The 24,314-nt window shown below is 53.6% G+C and overlaps 10 protein-coding genes across 10 annotated transcripts; 7 read left to right on the plus strand and 3 right to left on the minus strand.

The window, feature by feature from the left end:
• Positions 1-1,731: 1,731 nt before the first annotated feature.
• CH63R_07794 (uncharacterized protein) lies at positions 1,732-2,619 on the minus strand (the record flags this gene model as incomplete). The annotated part of the gene is made up of 1 exon (XM_018302768.1): positions 1,732-2,619. The coding sequence occupies one exon, from the start codon at positions 2,617-2,619 to the stop codon at positions 1,732-1,734; it is 888 nt and encodes a 295-aa protein (XP_018157546.1).
• Positions 2,620-4,967: 2,348 nt separating this feature from the next.
• CH63R_07795 (uncharacterized protein) lies at positions 4,968-5,147 on the plus strand (the record flags this gene model as incomplete). The annotated part of the gene is made up of 1 exon (XM_018302769.1): positions 4,968-5,147. One exon carries the CDS (start codon positions 4,968-4,970, stop codon positions 5,145-5,147), a length of 180 nt encoding a protein of 59 aa, XP_018157547.1.
• A 221-nt stretch (positions 5,148-5,368) lies between these two features.
• Positions 5,369-7,186, plus strand: CH63R_07796 (AFG1-like ATPase; the record flags this gene model as incomplete). The annotated part of the gene is made up of 4 exons (XM_018302770.1): positions 5,369-5,612; positions 5,674-5,757; positions 5,814-6,264; positions 6,319-7,186. 4 exons carry the CDS (start codon positions 5,369-5,371, stop codon positions 7,184-7,186), a joined length of 1,647 nt encoding a protein of 548 aa, XP_018157548.1.
• A 314-nt stretch (positions 7,187-7,500) lies between these two features.
• Positions 7,501-8,319, minus strand: CH63R_07797 (Membrane protein; the record flags this gene model as incomplete). Its single annotated transcript, XM_018302771.1, has 1 exon — positions 7,501-8,319. One exon carries the CDS (start codon positions 8,317-8,319, stop codon positions 7,501-7,503), a length of 819 nt encoding a protein of 272 aa, XP_018157549.1.
• Positions 8,320-9,877: 1,558 nt separating this feature from the next.
• Positions 9,878-11,200, plus strand: CH63R_07798 (Peptide hydrolase; the record flags this gene model as incomplete). Its single annotated transcript, XM_018302772.1, has 3 exons — positions 9,878-10,066; positions 10,125-10,865; positions 10,925-11,200. 3 exons carry the CDS (start codon positions 9,878-9,880, stop codon positions 11,198-11,200), a joined length of 1,206 nt encoding a protein of 401 aa, XP_018157550.1.
• Positions 11,201-12,565: 1,365 nt separating this feature from the next.
• On the plus strand, positions 12,566-13,540 carry CH63R_07799 (Dual specificity phosphatase; the record flags this gene model as incomplete). Its single annotated transcript, XM_018302773.1, has 1 exon — positions 12,566-13,540. One exon carries the CDS (start codon positions 12,566-12,568, stop codon positions 13,538-13,540), a length of 975 nt encoding a protein of 324 aa, XP_018157551.1.
• A 1,375-nt stretch (positions 13,541-14,915) lies between these two features.
• Positions 14,916-17,576, plus strand: CH63R_07800 (uncharacterized protein; the record flags this gene model as incomplete). Its single annotated transcript, XM_018302774.1, has 2 exons — positions 14,916-15,758; positions 15,921-17,576. The coding sequence occupies 2 exons, from the start codon at positions 14,916-14,918 to the stop codon at positions 17,574-17,576; spliced, it is 2,499 nt and encodes an 832-aa protein (XP_018157552.1).
• Positions 17,577-18,707: 1,131 nt separating this feature from the next.
• Positions 18,708-20,042, plus strand: CH63R_07801 (Actin cytoskeleton-regulatory complex protein END3; the record flags this gene model as incomplete). The annotated part of the gene is made up of 3 exons (XM_018302775.1): positions 18,708-18,944; positions 19,020-19,254; positions 19,321-20,042. 3 exons carry the CDS (start codon positions 18,708-18,710, stop codon positions 20,040-20,042), a joined length of 1,194 nt encoding a protein of 397 aa, XP_018157553.1.
• A 490-nt stretch (positions 20,043-20,532) lies between these two features.
• Positions 20,533-21,990, minus strand: CH63R_07802 (FAD-binding protein; the record flags this gene model as incomplete). The annotated part of the gene is made up of 3 exons (XM_018302776.1): positions 20,533-20,754; positions 20,850-21,626; positions 21,874-21,990. The coding sequence occupies 3 exons, from the start codon at positions 21,988-21,990 to the stop codon at positions 20,533-20,535; spliced, it is 1,116 nt and encodes a 371-aa protein (XP_018157554.1).
• A 1,844-nt stretch (positions 21,991-23,834) lies between these two features.
• Positions 23,835-24,302, plus strand: CH63R_07803 (Acyl CoA binding protein; the record flags this gene model as incomplete). Its single annotated transcript, XM_018302777.1, has 3 exons — positions 23,835-23,931; positions 23,998-24,065; positions 24,153-24,302. The coding sequence occupies 3 exons, from the start codon at positions 23,835-23,837 to the stop codon at positions 24,300-24,302; spliced, it is 315 nt and encodes a 104-aa protein (XP_018157555.1).
• Positions 24,303-24,314: the final 12 nt, after the last annotated feature.

Below are 24,314 nucleotides of genomic sequence, written 5' to 3' on the forward strand. Positions count from 1 at the left end.
CATTTGGCCACCCGAACTGATTCTGCCAAAGAAAACTTGGAGCACATGTGGGAACGGCATGTCCGTTGGGATGGCGAGCGTGGCGAGCTGTTTGTTTGGTAGAGTGTTTGTGTGGGTAACAAAGACATGGTGTTGTACCACAGCCAGGCACCACCGCCAGTAGACAAAGATCGGACGTTCCTGTTGAGCTATGGGAATAGAACCCTGCCAGTTGCAAGTTGCAGCCGTCATGCGGCCGCCATCTATAGACGACCATGACGAAAGGAATAGTCGGATGTGGGCTTCTAGCCGACCCACTTCGGAAGTGAGCCCACTTCGGAAGGGAACACAAGCTAGACCCGGCTGAATTATCAAATAAAGGTGATTGAGGGCCGGTATCAGGGCTTCCCGGACTGCGTCGAATGCGAGAGTCGCCGCCGGTCGCCGCCAGCAGGTAGAATGTAACACTGCAAGCCACAGGCGCTCACAGCACAGTGGCCCGTCAAGCATTATATCCACTTCCTGGCCCAGCCTCCCTACTATTTTACCTTCCCTCTGGATGCACTTAAAACAAAATAGTGGGTCTTTTGTTGGGTCCTTCGACATGTAGGATTCTTGGGAGGGGCCCGCTTCACAATTCTACCTCACCTGCACCTACCCTCCTGCCAGGCGGGTGACAAAAAAACACGAACTCGTAGAATCGTAGCTTCCCCAGGTATCTTTACGCTACAGTTGGGTGAACTGTACATACCTAGGTATTGTTCACTAAATAATAAAGCCTAGTCCAGGTATTCCCGTCCTAAACCCAACTTCAGGGACGGGAGTTCGGCGTGTTGGTCACCCGCCTGCCTACCCAGGCACGATGTCTACGGACTGTTGGCTTCCACCTGCGACAGGCATCAACTCATCGAAGTGCAGTGTCATCTCCTCTACATCCAATACCGTCGAAGAAATCAACATTCATCTAGGCTTTCTTTACCGAAACCACTCTCACGGCCACGTTGAAGTTAATAATTAAAGCTGACCCTTCATCAGAAAGAACATCGAAAACATTGCAAGTAGCGTGTCTGGGACGACATGAGAAGCATAAGGTCAGATACTCGACTGGAGAAGAAGTTCCGGCTATTAAACATGGCCAAGCCTCCCCTATTTCCCTCCTCTGGCTCGTCGGAATTTACTCCGTCGACCAACCATATTCGGTCTCCACTCTTGCTCTCTTCGGATAACACTTTGGTCTGGCCAAGTCGGTCATTGGCTACATCTCGGCACGACTGACGACCCTAGCAGAGGTGATCCACCGCCCCCCAACTTCAGTATTAGATGTGGTACATATTCTGTGTCTTCTACCATGTTCTCCATGTCGTATACCTATGCGGTCTCGGAGGAACCGCCTTGGCTACGTCTCTCACTCTTTTCAACCCTTGGACTACTGGGGTCGATCTCTCGCAAGCAATGTCAGAGAGAAAGCTCCTTCTCTGTCCCAATTACCAGGCCTACAACCACCGAACTTGCCGTGCTTGGTGTTTTGGTTGGATGTGGCGTATTTTGGGTTGCGGGCAACCTGCAGAGACTGGCGAACCCAAAGCTACGAATCTGGGGAATAATCGCCTCGGGAGTGGCCTTTGCTAGCAAAGACTAAGCGCCATCCGAGAATCCTAGACGCCGTCCACGACATGTTCCATATCCAACAATGCCTACCCATTTTGTCGGCAATTAGGGGCTACCCTACCCACCACTTATGGCTGCCCAGTCCTACCAACAGGTCAGCCATGTGTTAGTAATCTTGGCATAATACTCCTCCAGCATGATGTTCTCGAAGTCGGTCTTTTTGTGCATAAGGAACCTGGCATCGGCCTGGCTCTCAGATGTGAAAAATCGACGCCTTGCCTGTACAAATCTTCGCTTACAGGCATCGAACCTTGCTTCGGCCGAGGTTCTCAAAGCAGTCGCATAGCATCGAGGGCATAACTCTGGTATCAAACCCCCTTCTGGGATCGTGGCAGGTATAAGGAATATTTCTTCCATGGTGATGTGACGAGGAGCAACGCCGTGTCCGCATTTACTGTGGATAAGCTCTTGGCGACAGAATGGGCAGTTTTGGTGGTCTCGAAGCCATGTCGTCAAGCATCGAACTCCTGCCACATGTCCACAAGGCATGATCGCGGGGACGCTATCCGGCAGCTTGTCCGTCCTCTTATCGGCATGGTTTTGGAAAGACAGCTTGCTGTGTTGGCAAATTTGGCAAACTAGGCCCTCCGGCTGGTCGATCAGAAACATCGTCTTGGGACTAGGAAAGAAGCATCTCTCCACATCAGAGAACTTGGGTTCAATGGGTCTTAGCCAGTCGTTAACGAAGGGGGGAAATGCCTGTCTCAAACGCGAACAGTTCTCGCTCGACCCGTAGCGTCTCGTCGAGAGGTATCGCCGCTGGGCTCTTTCAATTCCTGGAACCATAACCATTGGAACAGACACTCGTTCTGGTAGCTGAGGGGGGGTGTTCCGAAAAATGATGGTTTCTCGACTGGCGATGATACTGTCCAACCCTTCACAGCTGGTACCCGGGGCTTTGAGGCGACAACCCTCATTCTTAAGACTGAAGGCAGTGAAACGGAGCAAAGGACCTTGTTCAACGAAGACCATCGTCATGGAAGCTGTGCGCTCTTGATATAGCTTATCAAAGAACAGAAAACAATGTGTCTTTACTTGGTAGACATCGTACTCGTCCCTCAAAGGACTCCTCAATTCCAGCACCAAACACGAGAGCAATTCCAAAAGCCATGTGAAAGGGACACCTGAGTCAGACAACGTTCAAGACACAGGCGGCACCATTTAGATGGGCGGTGGGTGCGTTGCCAGTGTGCCACCCTCTCTTCCTACCTATAACGTAAGGTAAATTACGAAACCCGCTCCTCCAGGCCAAAGCGTCCAGAGATCCAAATACTGTTAAATTGACATACTTGTTGACATAGCTGGATTCTATACACTCCTGTCAGCTTTGGTAATACCATAGTGGTTGTCATTCGAAGCTTCTATGGCATTGTGTATTAGACCAGGAAGGGCGAGGAGCTGTGGTCCGTTTGAACTGCGAGAAGCTATGCGATCAGCTCTCCCCACATCCTCAGGAGGGAGGGAGAGGGATGGGGGAGGGGGGTCCGAGCCACCAATGCTGACAAGGGAAAAGACATCACAGCATAAGACAATAAGACAAGCGGATGCACTGGTGGTGTGTTGACATTGCCACCCGGGGTTCTGTGCGAGATTCCGAATTCGAGAAACCCTAGGTAGTCCCATTACGTACTTGCACAGAGCGGCGGTCCATCGGCCCATAACCTAAAACAAGCAGATACTCCTCGTCGGGGAGGACAATACTGACTCACAGTGATGAATAGTATGAAGTAGGAGGGGTTTCAGACAATAGACTGTTGTGTTGCCTATCTTTCGGCCGCCGCAATTAACATCATGATACTATCATGCCGGGCATAGGTACCCTAACCCCTAACCTATCGTCATGCTGCCACCTGGGCCCGATTGCAATGGTTTCTCCGATAAATTTTGGACTTCCTGTCCACATCAGCTTGTGCAGGAACTGGGAAAGCACGAACAACTACTGGTTAACTGCTGTACTACTCAATCTCACTCTCGCTGGTCTGTACCTCCACTTCCTTGGACGATCTGGATTCGTCAAGCGATCTCGGTACGCTCCGTTCCTGTCGATAGTCTCCACTCGCCCAGGCTCAACAATTCCTCTTCCAACCACCCTCCGGATCGACGGAATCGTGGCTTTCGGTACCCAACTTGTTGCATTCCCGCAAAGTACCACAGGACCGCCAACCACATTAAGCGGAGGTGGCATAGCTGCTGCCCATGGGCCAGGGTTTTGAGTCCGTTCTCGTCAGAAAGCTACCAATATGAATGAGCCTGGCAGTGAACGAGGGGTTCATTCAATCGCTTGTACCAGCCGTTGAGGGACCAGGAGTTCAGGGCCTGGCTGGTTGTGTATATGCCCAGAAGCCGTCCGAGTATCCTCCGTGTATACCTCTGAAGGGCCTTCTCGCTAATAGCACACTGCACATTGGGCCTTCGTGCATGTCAAAGTGGTTGCGGTCCAGGAAGGGGGGCGTTGTCAGGGTCGGGATCAACGATAGACACCTTTTTGATCCTGTCGCCTGTCAATCGAACATTCATATGACCTCCAAACAAGAAGCAACAGGCTGCTTCAATACCAGAGTTAACTCATCGGTGACTATTTCTTAGGCATCCCCTCAGGCGAGATGGGTCTTGCTTACACGATGCTGAGCCATCGACAGTAGACAACAGGGAAAAGGGGAGCAGGAAGTCTTATACTTGGGGGGATGGTTTCTGAGCAGATATCGTGCAATATACTTCACCGTCTAAACTGTCTATTGGCAGATTGTGCAACCTGGCTCTGGCCTGTATTCCGAACTCGATATTTCTATGTGTGTCATTAGCAGTCCGAAAACACCTCTCCATATTTACATGCCAACGTTTGGATGTTACCTCATATCCAACGCCCGGCTTCCATCTCCTTTGTATCTTTAAGAGCATCTCGAGGCTTATGGGTGCAACGGGACAATTTCGCTTTGGACAGCCTATAATAGCAAACGTTCCAAGTTTGAGTATGATGGCTCGCCTTTTCAACGGCCTGATGAATCTCTTGTAAAGAGGGCCATTCCCTTGGTCTTCCAGAACCAAAATACCAGGTGATTGTCACTCGAAGACTGCCAAGCAAGTTACGACTAGTTCCTCTGGTACAATTTGGGGTGACTTCAGGTTTCTGTTTATAGATAGAATCGGCCGCCATTCAACAACAGCACTGTAATTGAGCAGCTAAAGCCGCTGCCTTCTATGCCTGTGTACTCACAGCTAAGTGAAACCATCCATTTGTTAAGTAGAAACAATCATGAAAGCCGGAATAGGGTAAGAGCTCCCCATGACGCTACTGCCAAGTCGAAGTTTTAGATAGGATGATGGCTTTCGATCCAGGTGTGACACTGCCCAACCTCACCTGGGGCGAGGAAGTTTTAAGTTCCATCCCGTCCTTGACCGAGCTGACCGAAATCGGCATAGTCCGGAGTTCGGCATCTTTCGGCTTCTCCACCCTCAAGGCCCGCTGGCTTTCGAGTCCCTCAATTCGGCACCAGTTCTGAGAGCCGGCGGCTGTAGCAGGCAATAGCGTCATTTTCCAAGGTGCGCTTTCTTGGACAATAGGGCTATTTTTGCTACTTTTGCACACCACATGCAACACCAAGTGCAATCCTGTTGCTCTAACACTGCACTTTATCGCACTGCGCGCATACTTGCGTACCATGTATCCTTGCTTGTTGATACCCTTAGACTTTGATTTTTGTTGATTTCCCCTCCAGCTACAATGCGCGGTGCTGGCCCGTCACTTCCCCTTCGCCGACTCAGGGCAATACCAGCCGCTGCTGCCACCCCCCGATGCGTCCCAAGGCCAAACATCATCCGCCACTCGCTTTGCACATCTTGCCAAACGACCCAAGTAAAAAACACCAGAGCCAGCCATTTTGCCGGTATTCCCAAGGAGTACTCCAATAATGGAGTGCAGAGAAGGGCCGCGTCAACTGTAGCAGACGCAACCGAAGGAAACACCAGTAGGTCCAAGAACGCCTCCAGTAACAGTAGCAGCGCAACGCAGGGGCTAAAACGAGGCAGCTTCAAAGGACCATCATGGCCCGATCCAAGAATACGACCGCCGGGTCGACACAGGTATCCTGCGCAACGACGAACACCAAAGGGGTACGAGGCAATCGTGACCGGCAAGGAATCGAGCATCACATGCTGACACCCCACAGGCATTATCCAAAGCCTCCAACACCTCCACGATGAGCTGGTCAAATACCATGCGCCCGAAGTCGTCCACCCGACTCTCGAATCCTTGAAGCCCGCAAAGTCGATGTTTGGATCTTGGTTCGGTGGAGGCAAGGCGGCTCAAGCCACAATAGGAGCGATCCCGAGCAACCTGCCCCGCGGCCTATATCTTTATGGCGACGTTGGCAGCGGCAAGACGATGCTTATGGACTTGTTTTACGACACACTGCCGAGCTCCGTCAAGACAAAGACGAGAATCCATTTCCACAATTTCATGCAGGATGTCCACAAGCGGCTACACAAGATGAAGATGCAGCATGGCAACGATGTCGATGCTGTGCCGTTCGTCGCGGCCGACATCGCGGCCAAGGGCAACGTCCTGTGTTTCGACGAGTTTCAGTGTACGGATGTGGCCGACGCTATGATTCTGAGACGGTGAGTTCTTTTAGCGAGGTGCTGTTTGGGAGGCGGTAACTGACACGTCGGTAGATTGCTTGAATCGCTCATGTCGCATGGCGTCGTACTGGTCACAACCTCGAACCGACACCCCGACGAACTCTACAAAAATGGAATCCAGCGGGAGTCCTTCGTTCCGGCGATCAAGCTGCTCAAAAGCAGGCTCCATGTGATCAACCTGGACTCTCCGACAGACTACCGCAAGATCCCGAGACCTCCTTCCGGCGTGTACCACACCCCGCTGGATGCGCACGCCAACTCCCACGCTGAGAAGTGGTTTCGCTTCCTCGGCGACCCAGAGAACCCGGAGCCGCACTCGGAGGTGCAGAACGTCTGGGGTCGTGAAATCCACGTCCCACGGGTCAGCGGCCGCTGCGCGTGGTTCACGTTTGATGAACTTATTGGCAAGGCCACGTCGGCAGCGGACTACCTCGAGCTGGTGCGAAACTACGATGCCTTCGTCATCACCGACGTGCCTGGTATGACGTACCGCCAGCGCGACTTGGCGCGTCGCTTCATTACTTTCATCGACGCCGTGTACGAATCGCACGCGAAGCTAGTCCTGACGACGGAGAAGCCCCTGACGGAACTATTCGTCTCGCGCGCCGAGCTGGAGGAATCGTTGGAGAAGCAGGAGAAGAAGGACTTTGGTCAGAGCGACAACGCTGCGACGCACCTCTTGGAGGACCTGGACCACAACATCGATTCGATCAAGGGCCTCCAGGGCCTGTTCTCGGGCGACGAGGAGGCCTTCGCATTTGCACGTGCGCTTTCGCGTCTGAGCCATATGGGTAGCAAAGAGTGGGTTGAGCGCGGCATGGGCCTGGAGCAGCAAGGCGGCAAGAAGGAGCGCGACGACTGGGCCAAGGTTCGGAGTCGACAGATGGAGGACAGCATGTGAGCATATATTGTTGAAGGTAAGAGGAGAGCATTCAACCGCCGGGTTGTGGGACGAGTACTGGCATGCATCTCAGGACACAATGGGTTGATGCTTTGTAGAACAGTATGTCCGCATTTGCAGTTTACTCACATACCCCCGCCGAGACAATTTTGGCACAGAAATCATTACATCGCTTTTGCAGCATGGACCAAGGGCGTGTGCAGCGGTTTTGTAACATGGTTTTCGGATTGCAAGGGTTAGCACTTGCGACTAAATTGCGATGGCATTGTTTAACGCCTTGAACAGAACAATGCATTAACTTCAACTCAACTCGACTAATAGATACCCGGGATCAAAACCCAGGGCACCTCCTTCTTGAACTGGGTCCACTGCTCACCATACCGCTTCGAGCAGTACTCGTTCAACGCCGGCACACCGCGCGCGAGGAAATCAACTGCTTGCCACACGCCCATAATGGTGCCGCCAATGAAGCCCGAAGCGGCCATGCAGTAACCGGCCCTCCACATGGCGTAGCCGCCGTAGTTGATGTGGCGCGCCCAGCTCCAGAGCCCAGTCTTGATGACCTTGCCCTGGTTTTCGGGGCGGTCCTTGAACTGCTTGCGCTGCCACTCGGAGGCGGTTTCGAGAAACATGCCGACGGCGTAGAGGATGCTTCCGAGGACGACCTGGTAGGGCAGGGCGGTGCCGGGGAAGTCGCGGGGCGATGTGAGAACGGAGGTGGAGGCGGCGAGGAGGAGAAGCGAGTTCGCGCTGTTGACAAGGTTGTTGTAGAAGCTCACGCTGACGGCGCTGGAGACGGGGAACTCCTCAGCTGAAAGCGCGACGAGCCAGTAAGCCTGCTTAACGAAGGATCCGACGGACATGCCCAGGAGTATCAGGTGCGGCAGCGGGAGGTGGAGATTGTCGAGGAGGGAGAAGCTCGTCGTGGAGAGCGCGGCGATGTTGAGGGGGATGGAGCTCACGCCGACTTTGCCTAGGATAGAGGCGCCCAGGCCGCCGGCGACGAGCTGGTACTGGAGAAACGGGTCGAGGCCACGAAGGCCGATGAAAGTGAGGGTACCCGGAACATTGGGCTTCTTGACGCCGCGCTTGATGAGGTCGAAGTGCCTTCTCTCGGGCTTAGAGTCGGCCATTTTGTTATGTTGAGAAGCACTCACTCGAGCGCAATACCGGCTTAATTATTGTTTGAGGTAGGGTGCTTATTTTCTGCCGGAGCAACGTCTGAGAGGACCAGCGAAGGAGACTGCGAGATGTAAAGTAAGACACGGGAGGCCAGCTTATATCTCCATGCAGGACACCATATGTATGAGCGGGGATGCGTTTGGGGAACATGCGGCGTCGCTGGGTGATATCATTGATTGCATGAGGACCAAGCCCGCCCAGCCCGGTGTCCGTTCACCTGAACAACATCGAGCCTCCGGCCAACAAAACCTTGAGAGGTTGGATTGGGGCTCGGACTAATTTCGAAAGACAAAGTTGTGATGGCGAGTCTAAAATCGCACCGATGCACTGGTTCGGATCTCATCCATTTCAATCTCTTTCCACAGCCTGCCTAGTACAGAACAAACGTGATGCCCACGGAGGGCGGAGGGCTAGTGGGCGTGGTTTTACGTGGCCAAATTGGTAGACGATTGAGAGTGGCTGGGACCAAACAAAGCCATCGAGCGGGAAGCATGGAACTATGACGACTCGCCAATGCGGATTTTGATTGACCGGCGGACGGATCCAGACGCCGACCCCGAGACATGTCGACCCATTCCGCTCTCCGATGGATGCTGACCGCGTCGGGGTCATGGATGGGACGCAGTGCTGTGGAGTCGCGAATGCATACATCGTACAAAAGCGCTCCAAGGCGGCTAGTCCATTACATGCGATCACACCCACTGGAGAACTCGAGATCCCGTCCGCTCTCTCCTAGATAAACCATTGAGGGCCAGAGTAGTAGTCGGGTCGGAGACGACCGGCGAATGCCTGGTGTTGCATGTTTTGCTTTTTTCCCCCCATCTTCGTGGGGTCCCGATGGCGCTAGATCGGCTATGTAATAGCAACGGTCGCTCGTGTCCGCTGGTTCATCTGAAGCGGGAGACGCCCAGTCTCGATTGTCGCACGCTGTCCATTTCACAATTGGGCTTCTTCGCAAGTGCTGGCGAGCTCTTCCGTGCCTAAGAAAGGTATTTGTATTGTGGTACGGATATCGTGGATCGGTCTGGTAGGTGGCACGTACACGGCCACGGCCGATTTTGCATCGACGTTATTACGGCCTGGCTAATTGATTTCGACTCGGCGTCAATGTAACACACAGACATTACAGAGTGTCGCTTCGGGGGAATACTTGTACTGCCTGTCTATGTTGGTAGATAGGGCACAGTGTCTGGTCTGGGGAGTACCTAAGCAGGTATGATGACATGACATCGAAGTGATCAACGGACATCCGCGGTACGTACCCGAGGCAAGGTACCCGCTTGGCAGGATTGGTGGGCGTTTGTTTGGCAAGCGTGCCAGGCAACGCGGGGATGATGACAAGGGAGCTCCCCAAGCTGTTGCAGACCCGCTGGTCTCTTTCTAGGCACCTATCAGTACGGCCGGCGTGACGACAACCGCTTCTGTCCAACAACATCCACATCCGCCCACTTACCTTCCCCCGTATCATCCTCAGATCCAAGCCCCCCAGCATATATCCCCATTTCGAAAATGAAGGTCGCCAGAGCCTCGCTTCTTGCCATATTGGCACACTCGGTCAGCGCCCGCTTTGTTGCCGAAGATGAAATCAATCGCGTCCAGTTGTATCCCGCCGGTTCCGAGCCCGAGAAGTATTTGATTGAGCTTGCCCCAGGCGACACCCGCTGGGTGACCGAGGAGGAGAAGTGGGAGCTTCGCCGAGTAAACATTCTCTTTCTCTGCCGCTACTGTCTTTCTAAACTGACATCTCGTTTCACAGAACGGCAACCGCTTCTTCGATATCACTGACCACAAAGACCTCGGCGCCACCCGCCTCCACACAAGGACGAAGAGTGTCTTCCCCGAGAAATGCCACCTCCAGGACAAGGTGAAGCCTCTCATCAAAGACCTTGACAAGTCCGAAATCCAAAAGAACCTCGAGAAGTTTACAAGCTTCCACACCCGCTACTTCAAGTCCGACTATGGCCGCCAGTCTTCCGAGTGGCTCCTCTCCAAGATCAACTCCATCATCAAGGATGCCGGCGCTGAGAAGCACGTCTACGCTGAGCACTTCCCCCATACCTGGCAACAGAGCTCCATCATTGTCACCATCCCCGGCAAGTCGAACAGCACTGTTATCATCGGCGCCCACCAGGACTCCATCAACCTGTGGCTGCCCTCTATCCTCGCGGCGCCCGGCGCTGACGACGATGGCAGCGGCTCCATGACCATCCTCGAGGCCTTCCGCACCCTACTCAAGTCCAAGGACGTCGTTTCTGGCAAGGCCGACAACACGATCGAGTTCCACTGGTACAGCGCTGAGGAGGGCGGTTTGCTTGGTAGCCAGGCCATCTTCTCGTCGTACGAGCAGGAGGGGCGTGATATCAAGGCCATGCTCCAGCAGGACATGACCGGTTTCGTGCAAAGGACGCTCGATGCCGGCCAGCCCGAGAGTGTTGGTGTCATTACTGACTTCGTTGACGCTGGTCTGACCGGCTTCATCAAGAAGGTGATCGTTGAGGTAAGTCGATCTGGCTTCGCACCACGACCCTAGCACCTTCATACTAACCAAGTGCACAGTATTGCAAGGTTCCCTACGTTGAGACCAAGTGCGGATACGCCTGCTCTGATCACGCCTCTGCAAGCAAGGCCGGCTATCCCTCAGCCTTCGTCATCGAGTCCGCCTTCGAGTACTCGGACAACCACATACATAGCACCGACGATACCATCAAGTACTTGTCGTTTGACCACATGCTTGAGCACGCCAAAATGACCCTTGGACTGGTGTACGAGCTCGGCTTCACTGACTTTGCTGCTCTTGAAAAGAAGAGTGCGACTGTTTCTGAGGAGTTGTAAGATGCTGTATCGGACACATGCGCGCCATGTTAGTTATGATGCCCTATGCATTTTGAATAGACGCTGCTTGAACCTCATGGCTCGAATGATTCCTTGTTGTTATGCGTTGATAATTCCAGTCGGTTTGTGATCTAGGTTCACCCGCGGACTGCCCGGGAACCACGCTCGTTTCACTAAATGAAGCTTGTCTCGGTCACGGCATCTACTGTAAGACCCGGATAACAATATGGAAAACAGTAGTAAAATTTTAACCCCATTGAACTATGTTTAAGGACATCGGACCTTGTGAGGATATGCTTACAACCCTATTGTGATTTCATCCAATTAGCCAAGCCCTAGTACTGTATGGCTCCATTTGAGTTGTATCTACAGAGGACAGCGTCGGATGTTGTGCGGCAAGCCATATTTGATATCACGAGGTTGACTGGCGGGTATTTGAAGAGGCTTTTCTATACCTCCCCCCCTGTTGACCCTGCGAGTGTTGGAGAGTGATGCCTGAACGTCACCTGTTTCTCCGATGCTAATTCAGCGAGGTAGGATACCTAGGTGGAGACAGGTACCACAGTAGAGACACATGGGTTCGTTTGTTTTGCCATGCAGGATGCAGGACAAGACACAAATCCCCTGAGCGATCCGCAGTACCCAATGGAGTTCTGTCGTGCGACCAACATGGATGCTGCAGCTTGGACCTGGAGGTAGATAGCTGCATGCAGCCGGTCCGAAGAACGAACCGCTCCTCGAAAAGCCTGCCATTGTCACGCATACATCTTCGGCGTAGCCAGTTGCTTTTGCAGCTCTTCTCGCGGCAAGGGAAGACCACCCACGTTGCAAAAAGATCGAAGTGTACCCTGACCGGGCGTCTCCTTGATATAGTGTGATGCCCAAAGAAGTGACGTTGGAATTGGATTGACACATGGCCTGCCTCTACCGAAGAGCCCTGACGGGTCTACCCAGCTAAGTGGGGGTGGTCTAGACGCTGGGGCCTGGGCTCTGTTTAGTTTACCGACCTCACGTACCTACCTAAGGTACCTACTACTTAGTTAGTGTACCCGTAGCAGTGCAGCCCCGATTCTGTACTTCCCAACTCCACATCTCAACTTTACATCAACATCCCTCAAACTCAACACCGCTTTACCCATCGTCAGCAATCTCACTCGAGTCATACTTCGCAAATCCTACAAGTTCTGGCTCTGCTACTCAGGCCACTGCGCGTATCGTTGACATCAACGACTACGCTTGAAAAGGTCAGAAGCGGGGGAACCAAGCCGCCCTGCTTGTGCCGAGTCAGTGCGCATAGGGCCGCGAAACGTACTTGATCACTATCCACCAGCTCTGCCTCAAACTCCACATCGACCAGCAAGCAACATGGAGACCTCGAAAGAACACCTCTCTGACACCGTTGCCGCTGCCCCGTACAGCCACAGGCCCCCGAGCCCCCCCTATATCCCAATTCCCCTGACATATCCAAAGGGACCTGCTGCAGCCACCATCGTTCCCTCATTCGACAATGTAGACGCAATGCGGTTGACGAGCGAGGATCTCAGAATCATCACTCGAAACAAAAGCCAGACGGCTACCGACAGATCAGTAGGATGGAGCTACGAATCCCGCCGCAAGGCCCAGTCAATCTTGGATTTCCTCTACCTCGGTCCCTTGTCTGTTGCCCGCGACGAGGCTTGGCTTGCCAAGGAGGGCATCACCATGATCATAGTGACGCGTCATTCCAGAGTCGCCCAAGCGAGGCTAATGAGCGTGGATAAGGTCGCGCAGAAGCTGGGCATAGGAGTCGAGTACCTGGATGTCCAAGACAATGCCGAACTGATCCGTGGCTTCCCCGAGGTTGTGGCAAAGATCAACGGGCACCTTCTCGATGTCTACCGTAGTCAGGCAATGCCCATGCAGGAGGGCCAAATGATCATTGACAACGACAGCTTCAAGAGCGGAAAGGTTCTACTTGTTTGCGAGACAGGAAACGACCGGTCAACTTTCGTCGCTGCAGCGTACATCATGAATATGTACGGGAAAGACATGATTTCGACAGTCCAATTCATCTCGATCCAGAGATTCTCCGCCAACTTTGACGAGGACGGAAAGAGAATGCTGCAAGCATATGAGGACATACTCAACGCCCAGAGAAGTGTTTCCATTGCGACAAGAGACATTCCCCGGGCTGGTCATTTCAACGGCCCTAGCGGCCGAGGCAAGCGAGGAATCGAGTCGACATTCAATGAGGACGACATGCTGGTGGGTGATGGTTATGCGACTTTCACCGCAGATCGAGAACGCTACCAAGACAGGGGCAGATTTGCTCCCTTCGTTGATCGTGGCTCAGCGACTTAGAGTATCTGAACATCCGGTTGAGGAGGGTTCGGAAGTGGAGGTGCCATACGACGTCTTATTAGGAATGAGCACTGGCGTCTTCAGCGGAAAGTCGACTGTTGATGGTCTGTCACGGGGTTGTATTACTACTATTGCTTTTGGGGACATCAATAGAACTCGGTTGGGAACATGGAGATAGGCGTCAGGGAAGTTGATGTACCCGTTATTAGCCGACAACGACCTGCTCTTGTCCACAAGTATAGACTCCTTCTTGACACTAAAGAAAGAGAGCGCGGTTATTCAAGAAGGGCAACACTCGTCTACTGCGGCTTTGTAATGAATTTTCTCGGCGTGTTCTCTAGATAGGTTCTACTGTATGGGTGTCTCAACATGGCCAAAGGGGAATAGAAGAGCATTTCATTCCCTAAGACGAGATTGATCGCAGTGCTAAGGACCGATGAAAATTCTTCGTCATTCGTATTGCTCATAGACGACTTGTTGATCTTGCTCGCATCCCTATGGGCTCGGCAGGAGGACATACAACCAAACCATATATGAAGATGCTTGAGGTTCGACTCAATAACTGCCCCTCTTACTCAAATGCAGGATCAACAGATCAAGTGAGTATTGAAATCCCTAATCTGGTATACTGCAAGAGGAATTGGCTAGTTGGCCCTCCATAAGGCTTTGTGTGCCTCTATATAGTTCTTATCAGAGGGAAGGAGCGACTGACTTGACTTGCACCCCAGCCCTGCTGCTCCTGCCTTATCTTTTCAGCCTGCTCACTTCACTGCAAAGATGAATGAAAGATCTCATCTGCTGTTTACCACTCGACCGGAAGTTCTTTTCGTTGCCTTTTCTGTTTTCCTTTCCCTTCATTTTCACCCACAGCCCTTGCCTCGCGCGCCTATTTTCTCTCACCCGGCAAAATTCTCACAGACACCATCTCATACCCCTTTTCTTTACACTCATTCTCCATCATCCGTATCTCTCCATTCTCATCCTCTCAAGATTATCGCGGGTGTTTACTCTCGTAGAGGGATCGGCCGAAAGAAAAGACCAAAAGCTTCAGCATCTAACCCCTTCACATTAGTCTAGGCAGTCTGAAGAGCCACAGGTATGTCCCAGGTTTATTCGATTCCCAGGCTCAGTCCAAACTTTGCTCCCAAGAGTTGCTCTTGGTCTATTCCTCTCGGTCACCCTTCCCAGGTTGACACGATCGTCACAGAAAAGCAGATGAGCAGACTGGCTGCTATAGAGAATGATCTCTGTAACAACGACAACAACAATCAGCGTCTTTGGTTTTCATCTTGAGTCTATTTGCTAATTTCTACCGGGTGATAAAGAGAGCTACCGCGTTTCGATGGCCGACGAGGAAAATGCCAAGAGTAGTGCCATGGAGAGTAACATTTCCATGGCACAAGTTAGCAATATTGTCGGCCCTGAGCGAGGCCAGAGCTTCAAGGACTTCTATTTGTCTGTGACAAACGACCTGGATTGGGGCAGCCCCGAGCCCGAGGACATCGAAAAGCGCATCGAGTGGCGTGAGGTTGCTCATAGTGGGCAATGGATCATTCTCTCGGTCCTTTGCCAGTATAAGACTTTTGCATCTGCCATCCGAACCCTCCAGATGACAACGCCCGACGTCATCAACTTCGTCACTCTCTACATCAAATTCCACCGAGCGACCAAGCTATGGGCTAAAAAGATCGACGAGACTTCGGTCTCTGATCTTCTCCGAAAGTCTGGAGAGCATTGGCCGGGTGTAGATGAGATGGATGACTACACCCGACCTCGCCTTCCTACCGATGTCCTCGAAAACCCCGACCGGGAGGAGGCAATCAAGTACCTGCGTCAGGTGGGTCAGGAGGAAGCCGTCGAAGATATCGATGAATGGCGCGGTCTTTCCACCGACTTTCACACACTCCCCATTGAGCCCGAGATCATGGCCCGGGTTGTTGTGATCCTGGACGAAGAAGAGGGGTTCTTGGGTGCCGACAACACCCATTCCCTTCCAGATGGGCATCACTTGTCCTGGATCGGAAGTGGCCCGTCGGTATGCCAAGACCTGGCGAAGTGTCTGGGGGAGCTTCAAGTCTACCTCACTCGCCCTAGCCCTTCGACAGCCAGCACTTGTGGGCGTTGGCCCACAGGTAGCCCGAAAGGATCTCAAAGCCAAAGACGCCGCCAGAATGCCCCTGGAAACAACGTGGACTGTTCCACAGAAGAAATCAACCAAGTAAGTTGTCACGGGCTTCTATCTCGTTCGAGCCACAAACCCATCCGAAGTTGAATGTTTTCTGGCGCATGACGACAATTTGGACGAGGAAAAACTGACAGTCAGCAGCAGTCGCCTATCGCGATCAACTATCGCGATATAGATGAGTTGTACAATCCGCAGCTGTTCCCTCAACGCGTTCCCTCTGTCGATATGAGAGGGTACCCCGGATTCGAGTCGATAAGAGGCCGCGAGGATGCATCGGTGCCAAAGCAAGACTCTAATCAGCCCCAGCCTCTCTCTGTGGAGCTGCAGGTGCCTCTCATCCGTATCCGCGAGGCCACGCCACAGGCTCAACCAGACCACTCAACGGGAGGTCAACTTTCAATGAACAAACTCTTGTCTTCGGTCCAACCCCTTCATCCGTCCGTCCGTCTTCCGGGACCAAACTTGGGCAGAGACACCTACTCTTTTCCTCATGGAAAGCCTGATGAAGAACTAGGACACGGTCACACGCCGCACTTTTTTCAGGATCGCGACAAAATCGAGAACCAGCTCAATAAATCTACCAGGCCGAATTTCCCTGGTCCCACTCCCATGCGAGAGCAACGTTTCCAGGTGATCGATTTCGAGACGCTGAAGGGCCAGATACACAAGGAAACGCAGAAAGAGAACTTGAGACTTCCTGTGGCCCCTAAGCACAGCACTGGAAAAGCTTCCGTATTGAGTGCTCCACGGAACGCGTTTGCCTCTCCGATCTTAACCGACGATGATCTCGAATCACCCACTATGCCGAGTAGCAAGCAAGCTTCTCGAAAGCGAAAGGTTGATGATAGCGATGGAGAATACCGACCTCGAACCGAGAGACCTCGCAAGGAGAAGGCCAGAAAGTCTGCTCCTCGAAACAAGAATACTACTTCGCCGCAAACAATCCAGCCGCAGCAAACCCATCAGCCACAACTGACCATCCAGCCGCAGATGGGCGCTGAAGGTATACTTCAGCCTGTCAAACGTGGTCGAGGCCGTCCACGAAAATACCCCAAGCCCGAAGTTCCTGTTATTCGAGCAGCCCCGGGTCAATCAGCTGCGCCTCACTCTTCTGCGAATGACGCCGGTACTCAGCAGGTAGCCGCTCCTCCAGGCACCACAATCGCTGATAATTCAGCTTCCGCTCGTGGTTCGGGTGGTGACACAAATGCTGGCGGCCAGACTCACGTTGGAGGACGGCTTGGTGTACTCAATGAAGCTCCAAGATCGACTTCGGATTATATCTCTCCATACTCTCGTCCCCAGTCTTTCCCCCAGGTCGCTCTGTCCTCCAATGCTTCTCATGCGACTGTTGCGCACTCAAACACTCCGCAGGCTCAGATTGAGGCCGACAGAGATGGACTGTTGCGCCGTCAGCCAAACAACTACGAGGAATTCTGGACGGTCCATCAGAACCTTGCGAATGCAGCCCGTCCAGGATACTGGAGTTACAACCCCAGTCCTGATGACAATGGTACACTTTCGTACCTCTCATCTTCCCAACCGGCCTCTCGCCAGAATATGACAATCCCGACAACTCGCCAGTCTTATTATGATCAGGGCCTTGGTACGCGCCCTGTTGGCCAACAAACCTCTCAAGGAGCCAACGTTAGCGCTCCTAGCACTCAACAGCAGCCGCAGAACAACACTGATTACTTTCTTCATTCTGCGCATCTCAACAGGTGTCAAGGGCCATCTGCTCTCAATGCTATCGCCCAGCAGGCCCGAGATGAACGTATCAGATCTGAAGCAGCTGAAAAGCGCAAGCAAGGAGAAGACGTCAACGACACCGCACAAGGCAAGAACAAATAAGTGCTCGACTTTTAGGGAGATCACAAAAAAGCAAGCAACACAAATTGAGACGCACAAGACATGCCTATTGCATCCGTTCACTGGCAGGACTGTCTTGCTGCTGTGTTCATCTGATGCTTTCAGCTTTCTCTCTCTCTCTCCCTCTCCTGGGTGGCTCGCTATCCTTATTCGCAAAAGGCCCTTTCTTTCAGGTCAGCAAGATTTCCATTTCAGATGACCCTGGACAGTCGTTTGCTTATAATTCCCGTTTGGATTGCTTGCAAATTTGGTTGGTTGACTGCAGATACTCATTAAGGAGGGAATTTGGCTTTGGTTCTGTAGGGAATGCCCCTTAACAGTGTTTAAGATACCCACTTTGCGACGACTTGTAGTATATAATGGGATTCAGTTGATTTCAGACTGTGAAACCTGTCTTTCTCTGATGCGGCTACATTTGTGAGCTCAAAAATGCAACATTATCAAGACCTACCTAACCTTAGAAAGGATGCCATGAAGGACGCAGGTTACTCAAAACTGAGATAGTTTTGTGTGTTAAATGGCCTCATTATAAGAAGAGTGAATGATATTTCAAATCCATACGCTGCTTGTGACAAACATGGAAGACAAAGCCAATAGCTGTGGCCGATCTTTGACCTTTTTTTGAGACTGAAGTTGCAATGTCGTCAGGCTTAAAAACCGACACACGATGCTCATTACGTAATGGACGTGCTGAACTAAGCTTGCATGGGGCCCCTGACACTGCCATGTGGGTCAAATCTGCATCACCGAGCTTCTTCACCGAGCGCACCCAGTTACAGATGCACCGCCTCCCACTTCCAACCCGCCGATTTACCCCAGTTCGACATCCTTGGCCGAGCTCCTGCGCGGCCTTACGACGATCCATTCAGCATCATCAACACTTCCCCGGCTGAATCCACCCATTTCTGTTTCAACATCCAACAGCACTCGGGTTACGTCGCCATAACATTGCCCGAGTTACCTTGCATCCACACACCACGCCGCGCGCGCAAGCGAAACGGCCCAAGCAAGCCCGAACTTACGAGTTGACTACAAACCGGCCACCTCCCCCCCCCTTCCGCCAACCTCCTCCTTCATCCGCCCGACATTTTCCTCCACAAGAACACGTACACCATGGCTCCCCGTATCGAAGCACAAGAGATCGAGACGTACTGGAACATCTTCTCCGCCCGAACGGGCGGGGGCCAGTTCCTGACGGGAGAGCAGGCCGCGCCGGTGCTCAAGAACAGCGGCCTGACGGACAATCAGCTCGAACGGGTGTGGGACCTCGCCGACGTTGACAACGATGGTAACCTCGACTTTGAGGAGTTCTGCGTTGCGATGAGGGTCATCTTTGACATTTTGAACGGGGTAGGCGGCTTTAATTCGTCCCCGGAAGGAGATGAGATAGGCGTCGCGGAATCGCTAACAGGACCGGATTGCTAGGAGTACTCAGACGTCCCCACGACACTCCCCGACTGGCTCGTGCCCGAATCCAAAGCACATCTTGTCCAGGCGAATCGTGCGCTTGCAGGGAAGCAAGTGGCATTCGAGCAGGTCGAGGATGACCCGGACTCGCCCGGTTTGAAGGATGGCTTCGACTGGTACATGACCCCCCAAGACAAGGCCAAATACGAGTCGATATACCAAGAAAACCGAGATGCGCGGGGCGAAGTGGCATGTATGTTTACATCCCGATGGGTCATAAACGTCTCTCGAAACACCTGCTAATGTGCGATTGCTTCAGTTTCCTCTCTTGAGGACTTGTACGAATCCCTCGACGTTCCCGACACCGACATCCGCTCTGCGTGGAACCTCATCAACCCCTCGGCCGGTCCCTCCATCAACAAGGACGCCTGCCTCGCCTTCCTCCACATCCTCAACAACCGCCACGAAGGGTTCCGTATCCCGCGCACCGTCCCCGCGTCCCTCCGCGCCTCGTTCGAGCGCAACAAGATCGACTATCAGCTCGACAACCAGGCACCCGGTGCTTCTCGCTGGGCAACAAAGGCCGACGAATCAACGGCGACGGGCCGCAAGGCCAAGTTCGGCGACCAGTATCTCACGCGCCTCGGCCGCAGCGGCTTCAAGACGAGTGGCACCGACTTCTCAACGGCCAAGACGGACGACTGGGAGGAGGTTCGCCTCAAGAAGCAGCTACAGGAGCTCGATGAGAAGATGGCCCGCGTTGAGGCCGACGTTGAGCGCAAGAAGGGCGGCAAGCGCGACAGCAAGCCTGCCCTCGTCAAGCGCGAGCTCGAGCAGCTTCTCGACTACAAGCGCAAGGAGCTGCGCGAGCTTGAGGACGGCACTGGCAAAGCCAAGGGCGGCGCCAGCCTCAAGAGCGTGTCGGAAGACCTGCAGACAGTCAGGGAGCAGGTCGAGGGCCTCGAGACCCACCTCTCGTCGCGGCAGCACGTGCTCGAGCAGCTACGGAGGGAGATTGAGGACGAGAAGCTTAGCAGATAAGACATGAAGCAAGAACGCAGAAAGATGAGGCAGAGAGAAGAGACATTGTTTTCTTCCTGTACTTTTGGGCGGCACGCGGGTGGCTTGCATGGTGCATTTTCCTTTATGGATCCCTTTTCAGCAGCTGGTTTGGGTGGGTCCCACCGTTCACGTTCAATTTAGGGAGCCCCCCTCCCTTTTCTTCTTATCCGTACTATTTACGCATATGTGCATGTAAGATTATAATGTTAGCCCGTCCCCTGGTGAGATTTGATGAGAAGGTTGCAACGGGTTAGGACGCAGGACAGAATGCGCTTCACCGCAGAGAGTGAAGAGATGACGGGGGGGGGGGGGTAAATCAAAACATACGATGCAGTTGTCTGCACTGGGGTGATGCTACCTATTGTTTGAATAGAATGTATAAGTACGTACACCAACACAATACTCCAAGCTGCCCCCTTGTAACCGAATATCAACCGCTCTCGAGCTCCGACTCTGAACGCCTGATCCCTCACCACTGGGCCCCAGTGGTGTATGGCTGAGTCCAGTTCATCCCCAGGGTCCTGGATTTCAAACCCCAGACGAAGAGGGAGGGCACTTTAACGATGCCGACGCGGCCCGCGCCGCGGCTGCGGCCAGTGGAGCACACAAAGACGTCGACTGGCATGCCCCTCACGGCCAACTGATCCTTGCCCTTGATGGCGAGCTCGATGTTCTTGACCACGCCGGCGGCCTGTAGTGGAGTTAATCGAATGTCAAGGGACAGTAGGTACACCATGCGCCGTGAAAGGGAATAGGGGATGAGAGAAGGAGGGTCTGCAAACGAACCTGCTTGTCCGTGAGCATGAAACCGGCGCGCGGAGATGTGACGATGTCCCCGCACGCCCAGACGTTATCGGCGCCCTTGACGCGCATGCAATCATCCACGTTGACATACTTGTGCTCAGTGAGTAGGCTGGCGTCGAGGTACTCGGTGTTCGGCACGAGGCCCATCGTCGGCATGTACAGATCCGTCTTGATGGTCTCCCCGGTGACGAGCATCACCTCCGTCTTGCCGTCTGGCAGCGGCCGTGAGGTTCTCACTCGCGCGTTCTTCTTGACCTGTACCCCCAGCCGTACGATCTCGTTCTCAACGCCCTTGGCAATGGTGTCGCCGCCGAGGATCTCCTTGTGGGCCGACAGCAGGATGACCTCCTTATCCTTGTACTCGAAGCGGATCTCGGCGGCGCACTCAACACCCGTGGGGCCGGCGCCCGCCACGACGATGTGCTTTGCCGCCTTGACCCCCTCGGCCGTCTTGTGCAGCAGATCAAGGGTTTCCTCGTATGTATTGGCGCCTTTCCACGGCATGTCCGGGCTCGCGGAGCGGGCGCCAGTGGCGAGAACAAGGTAGTCGTAGGGCAGAGACCGGGGGCCGGACGGGGTAGTGACGAGAGCCGACTTGCGGGCCACGTCAAGACCCGTGGCCGTGCCGAGCACGAACTCGAAGCTTTCCTTTGGATACTTGGCAAAACCGGCCTCAATCGGCTGGAAGATCTGCTCGTCGTTGACGATGTCAGGCACGACGGCACGGACGGAGGCCAGGTTCCAGTAGAAATGGGTTGTCTGCCGTTCCTGTCAGCCTTTCAACCACACGGATCTGATCCAATGCCTCCAGGAACAAGTATAGGCTCTCGCAGCTCGTTCATGACATGCTGCTTACTCCAATCCTCGCACAGTAAGCGCGGATCATATTTGCAATCCCCCACGGGCCTCCGAAGCCCAGCGCCACCTCCGGCTCTTGCGAGGGTCGTCCGATTCCCCGCAAATCACAGCGTTAAGGTAGATCAGCAGGAATGGAGCCAGATCATACCTTTGAAACCAATATCACTCTAAGATCTTGCTCTGTCTGGCGTGTGTACTTGAGCAATCGATGAGCGGTGGCCAGACCGCCGTAAGCCGCACCGAGAATAACGACCGTCTTGACCATTTTTTTTTCGGTGCGTGTTGGTTTTGTTGTTTTTCTACAAGTCCGTAAATTTGCGAGCGTGGTTGCGTAGAGGGTCTTCGTGTGCAGTGATGGTGATGGGAGTGTCAGTCTTGGGTATCGGCGTGATGCCTAACAAGCGCCAACTGGTATGTAGCAGTTAGTCGAGTCGTCAGGTGCTGTTGAAGTCTCGACCAGAGGCTCAGAGAAAGCAGCGAGGGTCCGATCTTTATTCATGCCAGCAGCTTGCTCGGGCCCGAGATTCGCAAAAGCAAACTGCAGGGATCCGATGCCACCTCTCTCGCCTTGTGTAGGTCCGGATACCCATCCTGCCCAGGGCTCATGATTTTATCCAGGTTTCAGTCTCCAAGTCCGTGCCGTAGGTGACACAACATGCGGCTGGCAGGGCATAGGTCTACGCGTGCAAGACTCCAACGTCCATCCCTCATGTGGGTGGGCGGGAAGTCGACCCCCCGTTGTCCGTCCGGGCTTTCCCCACGCTTAGAGTAGACAGGTAGGATACGAAGCAGTGCCACTTGACAGCACAGGACGCGAGGGAGAGAAGAGACGAAGGCGAACGTATCTTTCATGCTTCATGTGTAAATTTGGCGCAATGCGGCAGGCTGATGGCGGGGTGGCTGGAATTGACCATGTTTCCTCATTGTTTCCTCGTTGGCTGATGCTGGTCAGTCAGCCTTGACACCATCTCCGGAGACTCGACAAGCCAGCCGCCATGTACTTCACAAGTAAGTTAGGGGTTGAGTACGGCTGCGACCCGATTCGCCCAGATGATGTTCAGGAACTAAAGGCTTTCAGGAAACCATCGAGGAGGCAGTATTCCCTCATTTGGGGGGAGTATGTAGCCTGGCATGGCATCCCACTGGCAGCGGTTGCATCCTAAGATGTCCACCATGTTGAGGATGAACCCTCCATCTAGGTAGATCAACCCATCTGGTCGCTTGGCGTAAGCCAAAGCCAGGATTGCGATGCTCCTTCTGGAGAAAAGACGACGAAGAAAAAGGCCAGCGCTCTAGCGGTAGGGCGCGCAGGCTGTTGTACTCGGCCGAACGCATGCCATGGTGCAAGCAAAATGGAGCGTCCATGCAACGCAGGCCGGCCGAAGACCGCACATGCGGCAGCCCGCAATGATGTGAGAGAGAAGCTAGCGGCCGGTTGTATAGGTGTACGACAATGGACTCTGCCCGTGAGCCATACCGACAAGCATTGTTTACGTGATGTCGATGTTGCAGAAGGATGCAGACGAGTCCTGCCGAAGGAGCTAGTTCATTTGGTTGATGACGGTATGAGACGCGGGCCCGTAAGTAAGCTCAGAACCCCACCCAGCCTGTTGCTGCTGCTGGCAGGGCATTTCGTTCCCCTTGTTCCTGACTGGGAATGTCGGCGAGACACGAGGGAGCGCAATTGAGCCGAGGTCGTATATAGGTCACGCTGAACCCCTCAAGCACTCAGTTGAGGTTAGGCGCGCTCCATAACTGGGAACAGCGCCCTGGCCCCATCCCCGTCATAGCTGGTTTGGCTCAAGCTTGCCTCACAGGCCTCATTCTGGCACTTGTGGCGGTGCAGTGTCCCAGCCAAACCCAATGACAGCATCAGCTGCCCCGCGCTTTTGATCGTAGCGTGTGTGTGGGACCCGGTTCGGTTTACGTCTTTAACCCCGCCATAAGGCGGCTAACCCTTTCCCCTCCGCCTTCCCAACATTGACAGAAAGTAAACTCAACAAGTCCCCTCCAAGGATATAACCTCACCAGCTACAAACAGCCCGCAACTTTCGCATCGTCTCCCCTCCCCAAGAAATCTTACCCCTTTTTCTCAAACCACTATACACCATGTCTGCCCCCCAGAGCGAAGCCTTCAAGCAGGCTGTCACCGACAGCAAGAAGCTTACCGCCAAGCCCGGTAACGATGAGCTTCTTGAGCTCTACGGTGCGTTGCAACTATGCTCGTCCCGATGACATGAACCCGTAGACCTAACTTGTTATCCGTCATCAGGCCTTTACAAGGTCAGCACCGGCGAGGACATCTCCAGCGCTCCCAAGCCTGGCATGTTCGACCTCAAGGTAAGAAACACATCATCTCCAACCGAGCTACCGAGTCACCGACTATTGCACGTGAAAGAAGCTGACTGATCTTTGTTCGCGTGACAGGGTAAGGCGAAGCAGAGTGCGTGGCAGAAGGTCGTCGACGAAGGCACCACCCCCGAACAGGCCCAGGAGAAGTACGTCGCCCTCGTCAACACTCTCAAGGAGAAGTACGGCTACGACGCCAACAAGGAGCCCGAGGCTGTTGGCAACTAAGCCGCTGCGCAT

This window comes from Colletotrichum higginsianum, chromosome 5 (assembly GCF_001672515.1).
Source record: "Colletotrichum higginsianum IMI 349063 chromosome 5, whole genome shotgun sequence".
Lineage (NCBI taxonomy): Eukaryota > Fungi > Ascomycota > Sordariomycetes > Glomerellales > Glomerellaceae > Colletotrichum > Colletotrichum higginsianum.